Source organism: Fusarium venenatum (assembly GCF_020744135.1).
Source record: "Fusarium venenatum strain MPI-CAGE-CH-0201 chromosome Unknown EDB82scaffold_2, whole genome shotgun sequence".
NCBI classification, from domain to species: Eukaryota; Fungi; Ascomycota; class Sordariomycetes; order Hypocreales; family Nectriaceae; genus Fusarium; species Fusarium venenatum.
The window spans coordinates 229,625-247,142 of record NW_027072130.1 but is presented as its reverse complement, the minus strand read 5'-3'; the positions used below and the strand labels follow the sequence as shown (position 1 = coordinate 247,142).

The 17,518-nt window shown below is 46.1% G+C and overlaps 9 protein-coding genes across 9 annotated transcripts; 4 read left to right on the top strand and 5 right to left on the bottom strand.

Annotated features, from left to right (window-relative positions):
* Positions 1-198: 198 nt before the first annotated feature.
* EDB82DRAFT_534865 (uncharacterized protein) lies at positions 199-880 on the top strand (the record flags this gene model as incomplete). The annotated part of the gene is made up of 2 exons (XM_025732767.2): positions 199-507; positions 566-880. Exons 1-2 carry the CDS (start codon positions 367-369, stop codon positions 878-880), a joined length of 456 nt encoding a protein of 151 aa, XP_025583740.2. The 5' UTR covers positions 199-366.
* A 452-nt stretch (positions 881-1,332) lies between these two features.
* Positions 1,333-3,469, top strand: EDB82DRAFT_494286 (heterokaryon incompatibility protein-domain-containing protein). Its single transcript, XM_025732766.2, has one exon. The coding sequence runs from the start codon at positions 1,421-1,423 to the stop codon at positions 3,383-3,385; it is 1,965 nt and encodes a 654-aa protein (XP_025583739.1). The 5' UTR covers positions 1,333-1,420; the 3' UTR covers positions 3,386-3,469.
* On the bottom strand, positions 3,470-3,935 carry EDB82DRAFT_494285 (uncharacterized protein; the record flags this gene model as incomplete). Its single annotated transcript, XM_065608476.1, has 2 exons — positions 3,681-3,935; positions 3,470-3,622 (listed from the first exon to the last, which is right to left on the bottom strand). Exons 1-2 carry the CDS (start codon positions 3,799-3,801, stop codon positions 3,471-3,473), a joined length of 273 nt encoding a protein of 90 aa, XP_065464403.1. The 5' UTR covers positions 3,802-3,935.
* Positions 3,936-4,306: 371 nt separating this feature from the next.
* Positions 4,307-5,765, top strand: EDB82DRAFT_458912 (pectin lyase fold/virulence factor; the record flags this gene model as incomplete). Its single annotated transcript, XM_065607860.1, has 5 exons — positions 4,307-4,432; positions 4,542-4,646; positions 4,697-5,059; positions 5,113-5,260; positions 5,314-5,765. The coding sequence occupies 5 exons, from the start codon at positions 4,307-4,309 to the stop codon at positions 5,763-5,765; spliced, it is 1,194 nt and encodes a 397-aa protein (XP_065464402.1).
* Positions 5,766-5,953: 188 nt separating this feature from the next.
* Positions 5,954-7,460, bottom strand: EDB82DRAFT_494284 (uncharacterized protein). The gene has a single exon (XM_025732763.2). The coding sequence runs from the start codon at positions 7,259-7,261 to the stop codon at positions 6,002-6,004; it is 1,260 nt and encodes a 419-aa protein (XP_025583737.1). The 5' UTR covers positions 7,262-7,460; the 3' UTR covers positions 5,954-6,001.
* A 683-nt stretch (positions 7,461-8,143) lies between these two features.
* EDB82DRAFT_522756 (major facilitator superfamily domain-containing protein) lies at positions 8,144-9,887 on the bottom strand (the record flags this gene model as incomplete). Its single annotated transcript, XM_025732762.2, has 4 exons — positions 8,144-8,759; positions 8,816-9,400; positions 9,459-9,673; positions 9,729-9,887. 4 exons carry the CDS (start codon positions 9,885-9,887, stop codon positions 8,144-8,146), a joined length of 1,575 nt encoding a protein of 524 aa, XP_025583736.1.
* A 633-nt stretch (positions 9,888-10,520) lies between these two features.
* Positions 10,521-12,333, bottom strand: EDB82DRAFT_494283 (uncharacterized protein). Its single transcript, XM_025732761.2, has 5 exons — positions 12,123-12,333; positions 11,779-12,067; positions 11,549-11,729; positions 11,231-11,493; positions 10,521-11,174 (listed from the first exon to the last, which is right to left on the bottom strand). Exons 1-5 carry the CDS (start codon positions 12,221-12,223, stop codon positions 10,665-10,667), a joined length of 1,344 nt encoding a protein of 447 aa, XP_025583735.2. The 5' UTR covers positions 12,224-12,333; the 3' UTR covers positions 10,521-10,664.
* A 637-nt stretch (positions 12,334-12,970) lies between these two features.
* EDB82DRAFT_426649 (mitochondrial carrier domain-containing protein) lies at positions 12,971-13,950 on the bottom strand (the record flags this gene model as incomplete). Its single annotated transcript, XM_025732760.2, has 2 exons — positions 12,971-13,749; positions 13,797-13,950. The coding sequence occupies 2 exons, from the start codon at positions 13,948-13,950 to the stop codon at positions 12,971-12,973; spliced, it is 933 nt and encodes a 310-aa protein (XP_025583734.2).
* Positions 13,951-14,949: 999 nt separating this feature from the next.
* EDB82DRAFT_458900 (FAD binding domain-containing protein) lies at positions 14,950-17,072 on the top strand. The gene is made up of 2 exons (XM_025732759.2): positions 14,950-15,184; positions 15,234-17,072. The coding sequence occupies exons 1-2, from the start codon at positions 15,156-15,158 to the stop codon at positions 17,005-17,007; spliced, it is 1,803 nt and encodes a 600-aa protein (XP_025583733.1). The 5' UTR covers positions 14,950-15,155; the 3' UTR covers positions 17,008-17,072.
* Positions 17,073-17,518: the final 446 nt, after the last annotated feature.

The window sequence follows — 17,518 nt, the reverse complement described above, 5'->3', positions numbered from 1 at the left end:
TATTGGTAAGTATGGCAAGAATGACAAGATAGGTGCCGTGGGTAACATGGATTGCACTGGTACCGTCAAGAAGGAATCTATTCACTAGGCCATCTACCACACGTGAGCGTCTAGCAGTATTTAGGTAGTTGGGAGGCCCAGACGACAGAGTTCAAGATAGAATAGTTGAATAATCTATCATAGCATGAGTGAGTAGGCCGAGCAAACAAGACTCCCAACTGACTGCAAGGCCAATTTCAACAGCCCCAGAGATCAGCTACAGCCCAAACATCACCAGGCTCCGTCTCAGCACTTGAAGTTGAAGGATCTGTTTTCAGTTCCAGACCCAGCACTTCCAGACCATTTCCGGATAATTACCCCACAGCCATGGCAAATGTGCTACAGACCGTTGGAAACTCCACACGCGGAATGCACAATTCAGTCCAACTAAGCAACCATCAGTGGCATGTTAACACACAGCCACCACATACCGAAATGGTTGATGGTGTGCTTGTGACCAAGTGCGATGTATGTTACTGTAGTATCAACGGAGGACCTCAGTACTTATAGCTAATTCAACACACAGTATCCTTCCCCAACCGAAGAGTGGACAAACAATTACCAAGACATGGGTGGTGACGAATATTGGGGTGAAGGTGGTAAAGTCTCCGAGATTCTAGAGAGTCACGGACTGAATGGCGACATCAAACCGCTTTTCGCCCTGGATGTTGAATCAGGAGAGCCTTACACATTGTTCGAGCTCAACGGAACCTACTATTTCATCAACGTAGCTGATGATTCTCTCGAACGCGTTACCTATCCTCAAGAGCTTGCAGAGATTCTCGGAACTATTACAGATCCAGATGCTGGGCTTGGCGAGGTTTCAACGGCTACTATTTAAGACTCTTGTAATACTAAGACTCTTGTAATGCAAAGTAGTAGCAGGCAAGAGTTTGCATCTAAAGAGACTGCGATATTTCTCAGTGATGGTCTTATTGCCTGGGCTGGTGGCCTTTTACAAGACTTGCCTTATATGCAATAATGGCAAATTCTGCTAAGGGGAAACAGAATTGTTAAGAATTAAAAAATAAGTAGATTGGCTGCAAATTCTCAGCATTCAACAAAACAGTACCCCAAAGCACTTTAATACTACTTAACTTTTTATAAATATATCCCAAGAGGCAAAGATGGAATATTGTGGAAGGGTTAATAGAAATAAAGTAGATAAACGGCCTTGCTTATTTATATGTTAATTATTAGTTAGACGTTTTTATTGCAAAGTTGCCTGTTAATTATCAGTGTGGCGTCGACACCATTGGTTTTACCCTATACATACCCCGCTCGGAAGAATGCCTTAAACGTGACATCGACAGTCCTTGCATCCAACAGTCCGACAAACCTACTCACAGTCAGATAATTCATTCAACTTACTAAAGCCGCCATGGGAGACTGTCAGAATTTTAATTACGAGTCGTTGAAACTGCAGACGGCATCTACCGAGATCCGTTTGCTGGACCTTTATCCCTCAGAAGGCCTAGCGGATAGTCGTCTTGTCGGCCGTCTTTACACGACAACAGTCAATAACCCTTCGCCTTATACAGCTCTATCATACGTTTGGGGAAATGGCAATAAAGTCGAATCCATCTGGGTACCCAATAGCCGTGGCGGAGAAGCCGATATTTCCATCACAGAGTCACTTCATACGGCACTACAACAATTACGCAAGCCAGACAAAATCATTACCCTATGGATTGATCAGATTTGTATTAACCAAGCAGACAAGACAGAAAAAGACCAGCAGGTGGGCTTGATGGGGAGCATCTACTCAGCAGCAAAGCAAGTGTTAGTATGGCTGGGCCCATCAGAAAATAACTCAGACGAAGTCATGGACGCATGGAATGATATCGGCCAGAAGGCCCTGGACTACGGACTAGAAGGTTACATGGACCCGGACAAATACCACTTGATATGGCCTATTATGAAGAATGAAAACCCGGCTGATGAAGCGACCATAAACTTTCAACAGCTGCTTGTTTACACCGTCGACATCTTTACTCCTTTATTACAGAAAGCAGCGGTGAAGGAGTGGTTCGAGAGACCATACTTCTCACGAGTCTGGATCGTACAGGAATTCTGTTTATGCACCGACACCGTCTTCATATGTGGCTCCAAATCAGTTGCTGTCAATCTCGTCAAGCTATCTGTTATAATGCTCCAGACAGCTATCGGGAACATGCCCCAGGGAAACTATGAGTCGCTCCAGCCCCCTGAAATGCCTGTGGAGCGACTGGTAGAGATCTCCGATGAGCCAACAGCACGCTTGTTCGCATGTCGCTCACGCCATCAGAAACATGCCGATGACGAGCTATACATGTTACTGCGCAGACTGTTTGTGGACCATGCTACGAATGCCACTGAGCATCGTGACCGGATCTTTGCCCTTCTCGCTCTTGCGAAGGACTCTGAGGAACTTGGGATTGAACCTGATTATGAATCATCTGAGGGTAGTACTGAGCGTATTTTGACGCAGACAGCGCGTGCGTTGATTGAGAAAGGTGGCAGGATTGATATTCTCTGCTATTCTCAATTTCCGAAAACCCACGAGCTCGCACATCTGCCGTCATGGGTTCCTGACTGGCGATCTAGCCTGCGTCCTTCGTTCTATACTATCAATGAGCGGACGGATCAGCATATCTTTGCCGCATCAGGAAAGGATAGCGTTGTCGAGATTGTCGAAGACTCGAAACACGATTCAAGTAGTATTGGGCTTCGGGGTTACACAGTTGACGTGATAGAGAAAGTTTCTCCAGGCGATGGATGGCTTGATCTAAGCTGGGATTACGAAAGGTACCGGGGCTTCTTTACCGAGGTGGATAAGCTATGGCAAGATTCTAGAAAGAAAATAGACCTCATCCACGGCAAAGAGACCCAGAAACGAAAAGAAGAAGCACGATGGCGCGTACCTATCGGAGATATTTACTGGACATGGGAAGGGGACCAACACAGGGCTCCATCAAAAGTCGCCACATTTCATAAAAGCTTTCTACAAGAACTGAAACTTTTCGACGATATGACTCGGATGGCCTCTATAGGCGATGATGTATTGCCAAACCAACAAGAATGGGAGGAAACTACAAATGCCAAGCATAACTACCGTGAAAGTATGAGAAAGATGCAAGGCAAGAGGCCGTTTCTTACGCAGACAGGATATCTGGGGATGGGTCCTGTAGAGGCACAACCAGGCGATAGTTTAGTAGTCTTCTGCGGTGGACGCATCCCTTTTGTTTTACGTCCCTTGGACCAGACAGTGCCTGATGCGTTGTCTTGTGTCGGCGAAGCATACTGCCATGGCGTTATGGATGGTGAAGTAACCACAAAGGAGAAAAACACGTTTTGGCTTGTTTGATTAATAACTATTAGGTAACAATAAGAAATTACTTAGAAAATAGTTTTGGCAAAGATGGAGAAATCCGTCTTGTCAGGTTCAGATGTTAGGTTGGCCTCGTTTGCAGAGCCATTGTGTTGCAAGATCTGCTCTTCAGTCCATTCCCAGAATCAGTTTCCATGGCCAGTTCCTCACTATGCCTCAGCCTTCTAGCAATGATAGCCGGAAGCGCGTGCCATAGTCTTCCCCAAGGCCATACTACAAGTTCGCCATGTCAGCCAATGGCTCTGGGGAAAAACAGCAGAGGTTTACTCACTCAACATGCCTGACTTCTCGTGGGTTACATCAGGAGAGAACACGAGAAATACATTGACATAGGCACCGTAATGCAAAGGGTAAAGACAGTTTTGTGAAGAATCCAAGTAAGGAACTTCCATTGTTTTCGCCAAAGCTAAGAATTAAGATTGCCGGGGTTAAGTGGCACAGAGACAAGGCCATGTCACTGCCAGATAAACCCTGGGACCTGTTGTGCAGCGTCATTTCCCCGCAGAATGGTTTACTAAAAGCGACCATCTTTGTTAAAAGAAAGAAATGGAGCTCCATACAGACATTATCCGCCTTACCTCGTATGTCACCTAATGATCGCCGATGGATGAAACATTTATGCAACTGAAACAGGCTGATGGTGGCCCTTGTCAAGAAATCCCACCAACCACAGTCCCAGCACGAGTCACCCAGAAATTTTGATTCCCCTTTCATTAGATACAATACAGACATTGGAGGAGTTTTCAGTCCCGCATGCAACCCTTGACAATAGTAGACAAAACTCAAGCCGGGTACCCCTATAATAATAGAGCGGCTTTTTTTTGTAATGCGGTATATAAACCTTGCTCATATGGAACATGACAGTTGGTCTAACGCTAATCTTTTCGTCAAGCCAAGATGAAGCTTAACGCACTACTGGCTCTCGCAGCTATTCCTGCCATACAAGCTGCTCAGCTTGCCTTTCCCGGGGCTGAAGGCTTTGGTAGGAATGCTGTTGGTGGCCGTCAAGGTGAGGTTTACAAGGTAACAAACCTCAAGTAAGTTGATACAAATCTTAATACTTATACATCAAGCAACCTGACCTGAACATAGTGATAAGGGTGAGGGATCGCTTCGAGACGCAGTATCACAGCCCAACCGAATCGTTGTGTTTGATGTCGGTGGTATTATCAAGATTTCTGAGCGTATCGTCGTATCGAAGAATATCTACATCGCTGGCCAAACTGCTCCTGGTGATGTAAGTCTGTATACTAACTACCCATTAATACGTTTGCTAATCTATGTTAGGGTATCATTGTCTATGGAAATGGCTGGTCCCTGTCTAATGCTAACGATTCCATCGTACGATATATCACCATCCGCATGGGCAGAGGCGGAACTTCAGGCAAAGATGCCATTGGTATCGCTGACGGCAAGAACATCATTCTCGACCATGTCAGTGTCTCGTGGGGTCGTGACGAGACTTTCTCCATCAACGGTGACGTTACAAACGTCACTATCCAGGATAGCATCATTGCTCAGGGCCTTGTCTCCCATTCTTGTGGCGGCTTAATGCAGACTGATGGCGGAGTTAGCTTATTCCGCAACTTGTACATTGATAATAAGACTCGAAACCCTAAAGTCAAGGGTGTTAATGATTTTCAGAATAATGTACGTATTGTTACTTACTAAGTTGTTGTTCCTTAATACTGACCAGCTTATAGATTATCTACAATTGGGGAGGCGGAGGTGGTTACATCGCTGGAGGTAGCGAGGCTGACAGTTATGTTAACATTGTTAACAACTACTTCATCTCTGGTCCCGAAACCAGCGTTACTGCCTTTACACGAGGCAACAAGTACTTCCACGCTTGTGTGTCTAACCGTCTTCTATATGATAATAGCAAGCTGATAATGATACCACAGATGTGAAGGATAACTTTTATGATTCCAACCGCAATGGAAAGCTCGATGGTGCTGCACTTTGCGAGAAGACAACCTGCTACTCTGATATGGACCTTGTCACGACCCAACATGAGTACCCTGCCCCTGCCAAACTCCTTACGGCCGAGCAAGCAGTCGAGGCCGTCCTCACTGGTGTGGGTAACTCGCTGCACAGAGACAGCGTTGACACATCCCTCATTAATGAGGTCAAGTCGTATGGCAAGACCGGCAAGTTAATCTCTAACGAGAACGATATTGGTGGCGTTGGAGAGATCGCTGGTGGTGACGCCCCCAAAGACTCGGATGGTGACGGCATTCCCGACGAGTGGGAGACTGCAAATGGCCTCAACCCCAAGGATGCTTCGGATGGCATGAAGATTGCGTCAAACGGATACGCAAACCTTGAGAACTACATCAATTCTCTTGTGAAATAGGTTAGGGCTTTAGTATCATTCTTGTACTTACTTGTCTTTCTTGATGTCTTTCTACAGTCACTTTATATTCATACATGTATGAAGTTTCAATCAACAATTTACACTTTGAATCACTTTGCACTCATCTTTGACTGTGATAGTCTAGATGACTGTCTGACTTTATGTTTATACTTTTTGAGTGATAGATTGGATGTTCTATACATTTTGCTATATATTATACAAATCCGATAGTAAGCCTATCCTCTATGTTTCCGGTCCTGGTACTGTCTCAAGAGCTGTTTTCCATAATCATTTCCATTCGGAGTTCTGACCAGCGTGTGGATGTGAAAGGGTAGAGGCTCCTTGTTGTTCAGGAAAACACCTGAGTGATGGTCAAACTCGACCATAATAACCGGAGAATGAACTTTATAGTAAAATGCATCTCTGTCACCATATCCACCAATCCAACAGAAAAATGTGTTATCCCAGTGGGTATCAATCTCTCGGAGATGGGCGGCTAGTGCTTTTTCAGGGAGGTAATTGAGGCTCAGTTCGACCAGGTTACGAACCGCGTCTTGCTGAGACTTGGAAAATGTCGATACCTTGACGCCTTCATATGGGATTACACGGTTGTCCTGAAAGGCACCTCCAAGGTGTCGCTGATCGGCTCGGTGCCATCGCCCAGGAGGGTACTCGGGGCCACTTAGCTTCTTGTAAATCTGCACATCCTTCTGAACGGCGCCGTCGAAAGACTGCATGAGACGAAGCGCTGTCTGCTCTTGATCAATAAAAAGCTCGAGGCCCTCGTGGGGGCCTTGGTCAATGATATTCGGCTCAGCACCCATAAAGACAGGCGATATCACCATCTGCGTTCCGACCATAAAGCAGTTCATGCACAGGTGATGGCCGAATATCTGCCAGCCCCATGGCTCTCCCTGAGAGGGTGTTCCGAAGATGACAAAATTGAAAGAGTTCTCGTTCAGGACCTTGCTACCGTTCACAACCTCGCCAAGAAATTGATTGACCTTCATACAGCCATGAGCCTTCTCATAGCCCTCTTTAGATAAGGTTGCCTTCATCAGGTTGTGTAGAGCAGTGACAAGATCTTTGGAGGCTTCTTCCAACCGGATACCGTGCCTAAACGCGTATATCTCTGGATTGAGCCAGAAGCGCCATTCGGGTGCATCAACGGGCCTGAGAAGTTTGTCTTTTTCTTCTGCTGATGCGATGTCGATTGCGTCCCGCGCTACCTTGGCGGCATGCAGTGGGGCTCCGAAATCTTCATCCATATCTGCCAGGCGAAAGAGATTGTGGATCACGTTTCCATCAGTTGTGATTCCCTTGTAAGGCTGATCGTAGAGTTCCTTCCAAGACTTCAGCCAGCCAATCATGAAAGGCTCAGAGCATCGATGAGTAGCCCACTGGTAATGGTCAGACTCTGCCAGTTGTATACTTCGTGGCGCATCAGAGGGAGGGATGTAATCTCGAAAACCCGCAGGAGGGCGAGTAGCTGCCATGTTTTTGCTATTGATTCGAGGGTTGATGGGGGAAACAGGTGACAATTGCGATGAGTGAAAAAAAGTGTAAATGTATAACTTTAGATACTAAGAGCTCTCGTTATGTAGAGCCGGTACATGAAATAGTTTGAGTTTTGCTGCAATTCTCATCCATTGTGGGGTCAAGGACTGGCGATTTAAGATCAGCCGATAATTCCCATCTATCGGTTGCATCCGAACGACATTTAGAACAGATACTGTGTATAGCGTTTAGTACACCAGGTACAGTTCAAAGCTCCACCGACTGACCAAGTTCAATTCCGCGCCGAGCCCCATCGTCGCCGAGCACCATCCTTGTCGATAATTTACGAACGAATAGGCGACTATCCCCATACACCATTTAAGTCGCGTGGCTGTGGACAATCGATGACACGTTAGCGGTTCTTGGCGCGTTGTTCCGAAATCCCGTCAACTCCCTATTCCATGGCTACGGAGGTATTGTTGGACTGTACTAGTCTCCGTGGCTTTTGCCCAGGAATCATTGAAGCCACAAAATGAATTGTTGAGTGACTACTGGATATGAAGCTTGGCAGAAGCGACGGAATCAATGCTACTGCTCAGATTACAATCTCCGTCAATCTTCATGTTGGAGAAAGGTAATGGGAGGGCAGGAGAGCCAGAGGTTACAAATGCGAGAGGCTGATGGCTCAGATAATCATCTTCTTGGCGGGTAACACTAACGCGACAGGCTCTAGTGTAGAGGCGGCAGGGGACACGTAAATGACTTCATCCTTCGAGTAATGTGGTTACATTCATAAGGCAAACTGTAGCATTGTACTCTTAAACCTTTATCCTTCAAACTTTAATAACAATTACAGGCTATTAGCCTTGAAAATATTCATTTTACCTAATTTGGCCGAACTTCAATCGGAGCCCATGTCCAAATCGATGCACAATAACAATAAGGATCATACTGGTAGCCACAATACTGGCCTGAGTTCCGAAGCTCACATCATAACCAACATTGGCTCCCCAAGGCTGCTGGTAATATCCGACACTGAAACCACTAAGAGCTCGGAAGACGTTGGTCAAACCACAGACCTCTGCAGGCGCAGATGGGTACGCGTCCAAGAGATATGAAGCCACAGCCACAGATGTAAGCATGATCCCAAAAGCATGCATACCCCACCCCACGACGATTGCAGCGACAGAAAGATGCTTGTGAAGAGCTTGTCCCATCAAGACGAGACCAGCAATCATCGGAATCGCCGAAATGTAGATGGTCACGAGACGAGCTTCTGCCTCAAAGATACCATTGTGCTTTCGGACGTAGCGTCGAGTGAGAAAGTCATTGAAGAAATGACCAAAGATCTCACCCAAGAAAACGCCGACAATAGGAGCAAAGTGTAGGTATCCAAGCTGAGTGAAGCTGTAACCATAACCCCCCATCGCTCGCGGGAGACCGAAGAGAATGGCGGTTGAAATGTTCACACCGATCGCCCAAGCAAAGCACATGAAGCTTGTGGTACTTTGTTAGTTCTCAAACTGTTACGGAAAGACGCAGAAGATACTTACTAAGCGATAAGAACAAGGAGAATTACAGGCTTCGTCAAGATGAGCAGGACTCTCTTGACAGCATCATGAACAGTTTCAAAGTATCCAAAACGATGCTTCATCTGCCACACGCCAGTAAGTCGAAGAAGTCGAGAGAAGATACCCTGGCCTCGCGGTGGTTGTTGGGACGTGGGCAAGTCGCGGTTATACCAGGTCTCATCGAGAAAAGCCACGATGAGAAGCAAGCTAATCCCGTTGACTCCAACTCCAAGCCAGAAAGCATCTTGCCATTGGTGGGTTTCTCCGATGACAAAGTTGGCGAGCAATGGGCCCCAGTACGGAGATGTTATGTACATGAGAGCCCACAGGCCAATCTTTCGTGCTCGCTCGTGGAAGAAAAAAATGTCTTTGATGAATGCGATGGCGATTGTCTGACCAGAAGTGAGAAATAGTCCCTGAATGGCACGTACGCCAAAGAACATGCCGAACGAAGTTGACACGGCGGAAAGAATGGTGAAGATAAGACCGAAGAAGGTGGACCAAAACAAGGTCGGTGCTCGTCCGATGATAGAAGTCAATGGAACCCAGATCAAACCGCCGATAGCCCTGGGAGTCAGGTTAGTAAATAGCATGATAGACAGACAAAAGTCAAAGAACTGCTCACATCATGAGAACGTTGATACTGTTATTATGATTGACAGAATTAGGAGATTTGTGCCATTCTGCTGCTTGAAGAATGATCGGAGCGCTACCAGCAGCAGATGTAAAATCTGAGACGAGAGCAGCCCAAGCCACCACCAAGAGAATGAGGTGCTTCTTTCGAGATGACCAGTTTAGAGGGTCGTTGGGATCGTCGGTTGGCTGGGGTAAAAGAACTGTCTTGAGAGAACACGGCCATTAGTATTGAAAGGATTCTGTCAGTGAGAACACTTACATGTCCATCTTCAGCAAGGCGAAGAGAAGTTGTTTCAGCCCCTTCGACTTCGAGACGAACTCCAGCTTCAGCTCGAGCCTCAGGTGGGAATTTGTCTACCACGTGAGAGTCGTCTGACTTCTCGCCATTGGAAATATGCTCAACGTGAGGCTTCTCCATGATGTTTTTCAAATCGCGTTTAGGTAGTGATAGTACATCTAGAACTGTTCAAGTCAAAGGCTCACGATTCGACTTTCAGTAGCCAGGTCGTCTATACAAATACGACTTTTGATGCTAGAGCTAAGCTGGTCGAGAATAATACCAAGGTGGAACTTCCGAAATTGCGAAATCCGGGGCCCCGTGGGGTAGAGTAGCTTCCCCGTCACAGAGGCGACATAGCTATAATGCCGGTTTGACTAACCTGGTATAGGGAGATCTTAGATTCTGAGTGAGGGGAAGGATGCACGCGGTCTCTACTAAAAATCAGTGTCCAAAGGAAATACAAATTCCGGCAAGGAGTCAAGAGCACTTTGGAAAATCCGAAGCCATTCAGATTGTATACGCGTCCACTAGTTACATGCTTAGAATTTACCTTTTCATGTGTTGGCGTTATTCTTTGCCAAGAACGTCACAGTTCCGGCTTATGGAAATTGACGGAAGAAAATGACATTTATATGGCACTTCAAACGGAACTTATCAGTCTTGAACTAGTAGATTAAATGTATTCAAAGGGATGTACATCGAAGGGGCGGTAGGCGGTGATGCAACGTACAGATCCGATTTAAGCTATTCACAGCTCAAGCCAGATGCAGAGATAATTATGATATAGTGAAAATCTAGCATTCCATTCAACACTGAAGCAAAGTGAACACTAAAACTATAGAAAGATCTGCACTAATCTCCAAAGAACAGAAATCACTTAGTGGAGGCAATGCATGCAGTCCACCGTGAACCATCTTATACCTTCACATCCAAATTTCCATTCTCAACATTCCCATTCTCAACGCCATTCTTGACTTTGTTCGGCTTTACACCATTAGTGCTTAACCCGTTTTGCTCCCCATGGCCCTTTGCCATCTTCAAAATAACAGCATCAGACGGATGAGGAGCAAGACTGGCCTGTGCAACCTGACCCTTGTTCTCGGCCCGCAAAATATCCGCATAAGGCAAAACACCGGCATTTTCAAGGGCACGGAATGTCTCGATGTACGTATCATACGTGTCATCGTATCGCTTCCAGCCAAACTTGCGCGCTTTGGTCATGGTGCTGATGGTCAACCAGGCCTTTCCAACGGCCCAATCGAAGAAGTCCCAAGTACCCCAATTGAACGCTTCGAGCTGACCGCCGTACTTGGCCACTACTCTCTCCCACACTGCCTTCTTATCCTTGTGCCATTCAGTCATGAAGAAATTGTTTGCCATGCGTTGCTCGCCCCCCTCTGCTGCCCACTCAGTAAATTCTGGAATCTATAGAATCATGTTAGTAGGATACCAAAACTTGGGATTGTGAGAGATTGGCTTACGTCAATGCCAAAGTATTTTCCAAGCTTGCCCCAGAGTTGCTTCCACACAAATACATCACCATTCTGATGGTTGAAAGCCTCATTCTTGGTGTGTCCGTCGGTAACGGCCCACACGCTCAGATCTGCGATACTGGGCGCGTAGGAAGAATCATCAACGCATTGGTTGAAGAAGAACTTGTTACCCGGAAACATTGGAGGCACCCCCATTTCGCGACAAACGAGCATGTAGATTGCCAATGTAAGCGCCATTGACATACCGTTTCCTACAAGACGAGTCAATAAAGTGCTGCGATTTTGCCGGCCAGAGTTCAATCATACCTGCTTGTGTAAATCCAATGATGGCATTGGGGCGAATAACGTTCCAGTTCCAGTTGCGCTTGGCTGCTAGAGTAGAGAGGAAATCCTCTTGGGGATAGTAAAAGTTCTCGCCCTTATCCTCATAACGGCCCATCCCCTCGTGAAGAGGGACTTCGACAGGTCCAAGATGAGCGCCATAATACTAGAGACGAATTAGTGTTTGGATGAGATAATTGTGCGAGGTTCCTGACTTTTCCTCCAGTTTGAAGGCAGACTCGCTCAAGTGTGCTTGCTGCAACAATGTCGATTGAAACCAAAAAGTTGTGGAATAAAGGAATATTGCTATCACGCAATTTGGCAAAGTCTGCTGTATGTACATAGGATGTGAAGAATGCATGGGTAACATCGTGGCATAGAGGTGCCATACGCTGGATCAACTCTTCGACGGGGCTCAGAAAATCGAGTGCAATAAACCTGACACGATGGTCTTGCCATAGGCTCTGCTTAGGAACTCGTCTGGATGTGATAATAATCTTGGACCTGCGAAATCATGTATTAGTCAGGAATTTCAACGCATAATTTCCAGGAGACGAACCATTCGGACTCTGGTCTGCGGATAAGGTGCTCAATGATGGCATTGCCAGTAATGCCGTTAGCACCAGTAACAAAGGCGACCTTTCCTTGTGCGGGGGGCATGGCTTTGTATGTGTATTTCGTTTTTGTAAAAGTTGTTCAAAGACGTAGGTGACTCAAGTGTTTAAGACGTTTATAGACATAGGTTCAAAAGATGCTAGGTTAAACTGTGGCTATCCTTTTATTTGAAAGTGACTGACGAACTGTGCATGGGATTCACGGAAGTAAAGGAATAGCCGCCGGGGCTTGGTGCTTAGCTGCCTCGCTAGGGGCCGGAATTTTCACCACGCCCGAACACATGCAATTTCGTAGAGTAGTCAATTGTCGTTCAAGCACGGAATTCCCACACGGAAGCGTAACAGAATCGAGTCTAGACTGGCTAGAAATATGCACTCTACAAGCACTGGATGTGCTAGTTGAGATGTTGATCGTAATCCACAATTATTCCAGTCTAGTTCCAGTCTTATCACGACTCATTATTTCGTGGTATCGTCAATGAAGCGCTCGCAATTGAAGAGTAATGTAATCTCCATAGAGAAGTATTACCTACTCCATTCTGATCATCTTACAGAACAACGGTTGCATGTCTGGACTATGGCTTTCCAGAGTTTAAACTAAGCTCTCTAAACAGTTCAATCACGACATACTTTACTAGCCGCAATCTAAAAGTACATTTAGAAGACAATTTGACTAGACTCTGAGTACAGTGACTCTACAATAAACACTGCGATATAACAAAGAAATAAAAACAAAGCTGAAGTATAGTTCCATTTATCCATCAAGTAATAGACAAGATACAATATGATTCTATTATGTAAATATCTTTGTATATAATTTCTTGTGTTGCTCAAGAATCAATAATGTCAAGACGGTCTGTGGTCCGAGGCGCAGAAAGCTAGGGAACCACCCTTTAAACATCCACAATGGCCCTTCAGACATTGTTGACTGTTGCAAAATATGCCAGACGGATTCTCTGCTTGTTGAGCCCATTACACGTGTTTTCACCACGTCCACTGGCGAACACACTGTCGTGGCAGTTATACCCGCCGTGAAAGATGCTACGAGATGAGTTTTAGTATCATCGGCCATCCCAAACGTCTTGATACCTGATGACTTGACCAAATCGTAAGAGGCTAGCTGTGATGAGTTCATGAGAGATGCGCGGATCGCATTAGCACCCACTCCACGAAAGAGAGAGCCTGGCCCCTCGACCTTGACGATGCGAAGTACACCATCTAAAGCATGCTTATAGTTTCTCCGTTTTCCTGGTGGTCTTGACATGTCTGACTGCATCCGTACGTTGACAACGTCTGTTGGGTTTCCCACTACGCCGCCCAAAAAGCCTGACAGAGCTGACAGGCAGATTAACATTTGGGGAGAGTGGGACAGTGCTTCAGAGTCATGACTAAGACGCGATTTGAGGTGCTCGTATACTCCAAAACGGACTGTGGAATAAGTGAATTGTCTTAAAAGAGCCGCACTCAGGCCAGCATAGAGCCCGAGGTATCCCTCAGTGGTGATTACATGAGTGGTCATCCCAACTATTGATATTTGTCCTGGGATAAGTGTTGACTGCAGGCGGACTTTGACTAAACAATGATGAGCGGGATTATTATCAGTGAATGTAAAGTCTAACCTAGATCAAGTGGGTGAGTGAGAAGACTAGCCATCGCACTGGCGGTGCCTCCGAACCAAAAGGGAAACTTGTTTGGTGAAGGCTGAGAGACGTGTTTGATAGATGACTTCGCTTTTCCTTCAATCACGCTAGAGTTGGAGGAACAGTCGTCCATCCTCTGGGCCGAGAGCTTCGACATCTTGCGTCGGATAGAGGTTTGGTAGGGGAAGAGCAAGAAAGTGGTCCTCAATAATGACTACCACCTTCAACTAAAGCATAGCACATTTTCAGAGTGTAACGTTCTTGGCCTACATAAATACACAATAAGCTGTATTTTTCTTTTTTCCTAAGTCTTCTAGCAGGCAAAGACGAATTCAATTCGGCGGGCTTGTGTCGCAGGTTGCCGATGGATGCAGTCTCAGTATTGGTAAATGCCACCCTGTACGCAATGCTAACGTCGTTGAAACATGACCTGTTTCCCTCTTGAGTGCCCTCGTTGTGGTGCTCTACTTTTGGTGGGGGGGGTTGGCGGGGGCTGGCAGAAGTTCCGAAATCCCGAAATCCCGTGGCCTTGGTTTAATAGTTGACAGGTGCACCATTTTGCCGTATGAGATGGCGGTTTCTTACTCAATTTGGGATTCGCTTTCGGACTTTAATGAAACAGGCCGAGGGTCATTCGGGGGGAGAAATCGGCAGTTATGAGGTGCTGGTAATTAACGAAAGAAAAGTCAAGTATCACATCAGTATATTGGAAAATGAATATTTTTCACCAAAATTCATATAGATATTTGTAGGTGACATATAATTCGTTGAAATGTATACATTCATTTAAACTTGATTGCAAGATAAAGAAGTAATAGTTTTGTTGCCCGAGATTCTCTTGTTCAATCTTGCTATACCACCTGGTCACCACTGCATAGATAGCATAGCTTAGAGGATGGATGATCGCCGTCTACTGAAATCATGAAAATAGAGGTGAATGGTCTTCCCGGCAGAGAAAGATGGAGGTGGTAAAGAAAGGCTTACCCCACCGAGACACTACTTAGCAGCAAGTACAAGGTCAAACTCAATACCGCCAGAGCGATAGACTGTGGTTGCGGCAGGATCATGTGGACAACTACAGAGCCCCATCTCGGCCATGGAGACGGAAATTGAAGTACATGTTCCGGTTTACCAACAACAATGCTTGTCTTTTAATCTCACCAGAAGACTATCAGTTGTTCATTGTCACTATCTACAAAACAAGTCAATTATTCGAGGCTGACATTAAATATTGCTTCACTCTCTCACACCTCTATCTCTTGCATCAGTCAAAGACTTAGTTTAAACAGCATCACCTCAGATTCCCAACACCACGAGTAATTTCAAGTGATCGCCACCATGGTTACAACAGCGAACTCCCAGTCAACGTAAGTCTGAGCAGCCACACCACGTATCGCGCATACTAAGAAAATCTAGCTCTGGTGGCCCTCAACCATCAAATCTGCCTATAGTTGAAACAGATGTCCTCATCGTGGGGGCCGGAGTAGCTGGGCTGTCGTTTGCAACCATGCTGGCAGCGCTCGACATCAAAGTGTACGCCATTGCGAAGCATAGCGGCACTGCCCCGGCTCCTCGTGCACATGTAACAAATCAACGCACAATGGAAGTCTTCCGCGATATGGGCATCGAAAACCGGATCCAAGGTGCAGGAACATGTATGCCCGAGATTGGCAACATGGTCATGGCTACTAGTCTCACAGGCATGGAAATCGGACGCTACAGCTGCTATGGAGGAGGTGATCATCAACTCACCGACTTTGCAAAAGCGAGTCCTAGTAAGATGTGGAACACGGCCCAGAACAACATGGAGCCTATTTTGCTGCAGACAGCAAGGGAGAAGGGCGCCGATGTGCGCTTCTATCACGAACTGATAAAGATTGAACAGTCTGAGCAAGGCGTCGTTGCCCTAGTTAGAGAGCGGACTAGTAAGGGAGAGTATATTGTCCATGCTCGCTATGCCGTCGGTGCAGATGGAGCGAGGTCGACGGTCGCCCAGCAAGTTGAATTTGGATTCGTCGGCGAACCCGGGCTTATGCATATGATAAGCTCCTGGGTAGAGATGGACTTGGCCCAATACGTTGCTCACCGTCCTGCTTGTATCTATCTGATGTTACAACCAGGTGATGCGTATTGGGTTGGCTCGGGAACATGCATTCTCAAGAAGCCCTGGAATGAATGGATTGTGAATCGACAGTACAACGCAGCAGACGGAGAGCCTGATATGAGCGACGAAGCTATCATTGCTCACGCCCGTGGCGCCTTGGCAATTCCCGATTCTTTACCCATCCGAGTCAAGCACAAGGGTAAGTGGCAGGTGAACCACGTTGTGGCTACCGAGTACCGCCACGGCCGTATCTTCCTTGCCGGAGATGCAGCCCATCGTCACCCTCCTGCCAGTGGACTAGGAAGCAATACCTGTGTACAAGACGCTTTCAATCTTTCTTGGAAGCTTGCCGCTGTTATCAAAGGACAGGCTGGTGAAGGAATTCTTGAGAGTTACAATCAAGAGAGACAGCCAATAGGCAAACAGATCGTCGACCATGCAATCCAGACCCTTCATGATATGGCCCTTCTTCCAAGCGCTTTGGGCTTTGAGCGAGGACAGTCCCGAGACGAAGGATTTGCTAAGCTGGAAGAACTTTTTTCTGACGCCGACGGTGCAGCTGAACGTCGTGAACATCTGAGGAAGACGATAGAGCTCGGCAACCGTCGATCTAATCCTCTTGGAATACATCTAGGCCAACGTTACACCAACTCAGTCGCAATGGTTGACGATGGAACTCCATTCCCTCAATATGAGCGCGACGAAGTTCTATTTTATCACCCTACAACGCATCCTGGTGCCTACATACCACATGCTTGGATAGAACTCAACAAGAAGCGTATCTCAGTCCTTGATATCTTTGAGCACGGTAGTTTTGGTCTTGTAGTTGGTATTGGTGGACAGGCTTGGAAGGAGGCAGCCGTTATTGTTAGCCAAGAGCTTGGTGTTAAGTTGCCTGTTTACTTTGTTGGTCAGTGTTGTACTTATAGCGATGTCTCGGGCGAGTGGACTAGTCGACGTGAGGTCAGTGACCGTGGAGCCCTGTTGGTTCGTCCTGATCGTCATATCGGATGGAGATCATTAGGTCGTCCCCAAGACCCTACGGCAGCCTTGAGGTCAGCTTTACGGCAGATTCTTTCTCTTTAGGGTAGTGCTATAGGGAACAAGTTTTAGACTCAATTTTCTCCAAATGGTACACTCATCGTTTCCAGCCATTGAGCTGTCATTTCGAGATCTACCATACGGTGCACGAAAGTCCGGTCTTTATATTGTTGGGAATATGAGATCCATACAGTATAGAAATTATCACTCCAAACCGTTGCAATTGAAACATTGGTGATTTTACATAAATACTTTAGACATTTCTACATGTGCGACGGTCTAGGGTATTCATTGTGTGAACATGCAAAACATCGCTCTTTGTTATTTTTCAAGAGCCAGCCAACAGTGTTTGAGTTGATTGATATTCTTGCTCGATCCAAGTTTCATAGAAGTAGATTGAGTTGCATTACTGTATTGCCAGGTTATCTGCGTAGTCTCATACAATTCTAAAAAATGACATTTGCACAGATTAGGTTCCTTTTGATATTGTCAGGATCATTTCCAATTGTAAATTACTTTAGTCTAAAATTAAAATGGTTTTATTAAATTAATGAAC

Bases quoted from the DNA above. Each gene is read 5' to 3' on its own strand.
- EDB82DRAFT_458900 (XM_025732759.2), top strand. From the start codon at position 15,156: ATGGTTACAACAGCGAACTCCCAGTCAAC. The intron at 15,185-15,233 runs GTAAGTCTGAGC...AAGAAAATCTAG, and splicing joins ACAGCGAACTCCCAGTCAAC to CTCTGGTGGCCCTCAACCAT.
- EDB82DRAFT_494283 (XM_025732761.2), bottom strand. From the start codon at position 12,223: ATGCCCCCCGCACAAGGAAAGGTCGCCTTTGTTACTGGTGCTAACGGC. The intron at 12,068-12,122 runs GTTCGTCTCCTG...ATGATTTCGCAG, and splicing joins CGCAGACCAGAGTCCGAATG to GTCCAAGATTATTATCACAT. The intron at 11,730-11,778 runs GTCAGGAACCTC...ATTCGTCTCTAG, and splicing joins GCCTTCAAACTGGAGGAAAA to TATTATGGCGCTCATCTTGG.
- EDB82DRAFT_494284 (XM_025732763.2), bottom strand. From the start codon at position 7,261: ATGGCAGCTACTCGCCCTCCTGCGGGTTTTCGAGATTACATCCCTCCC.
- EDB82DRAFT_494286 (XM_025732766.2), top strand. From the start codon at position 1,421: ATGGGAGACTGTCAGAATTTTAATTACGAGTCGTTGAAACTGCAGACG.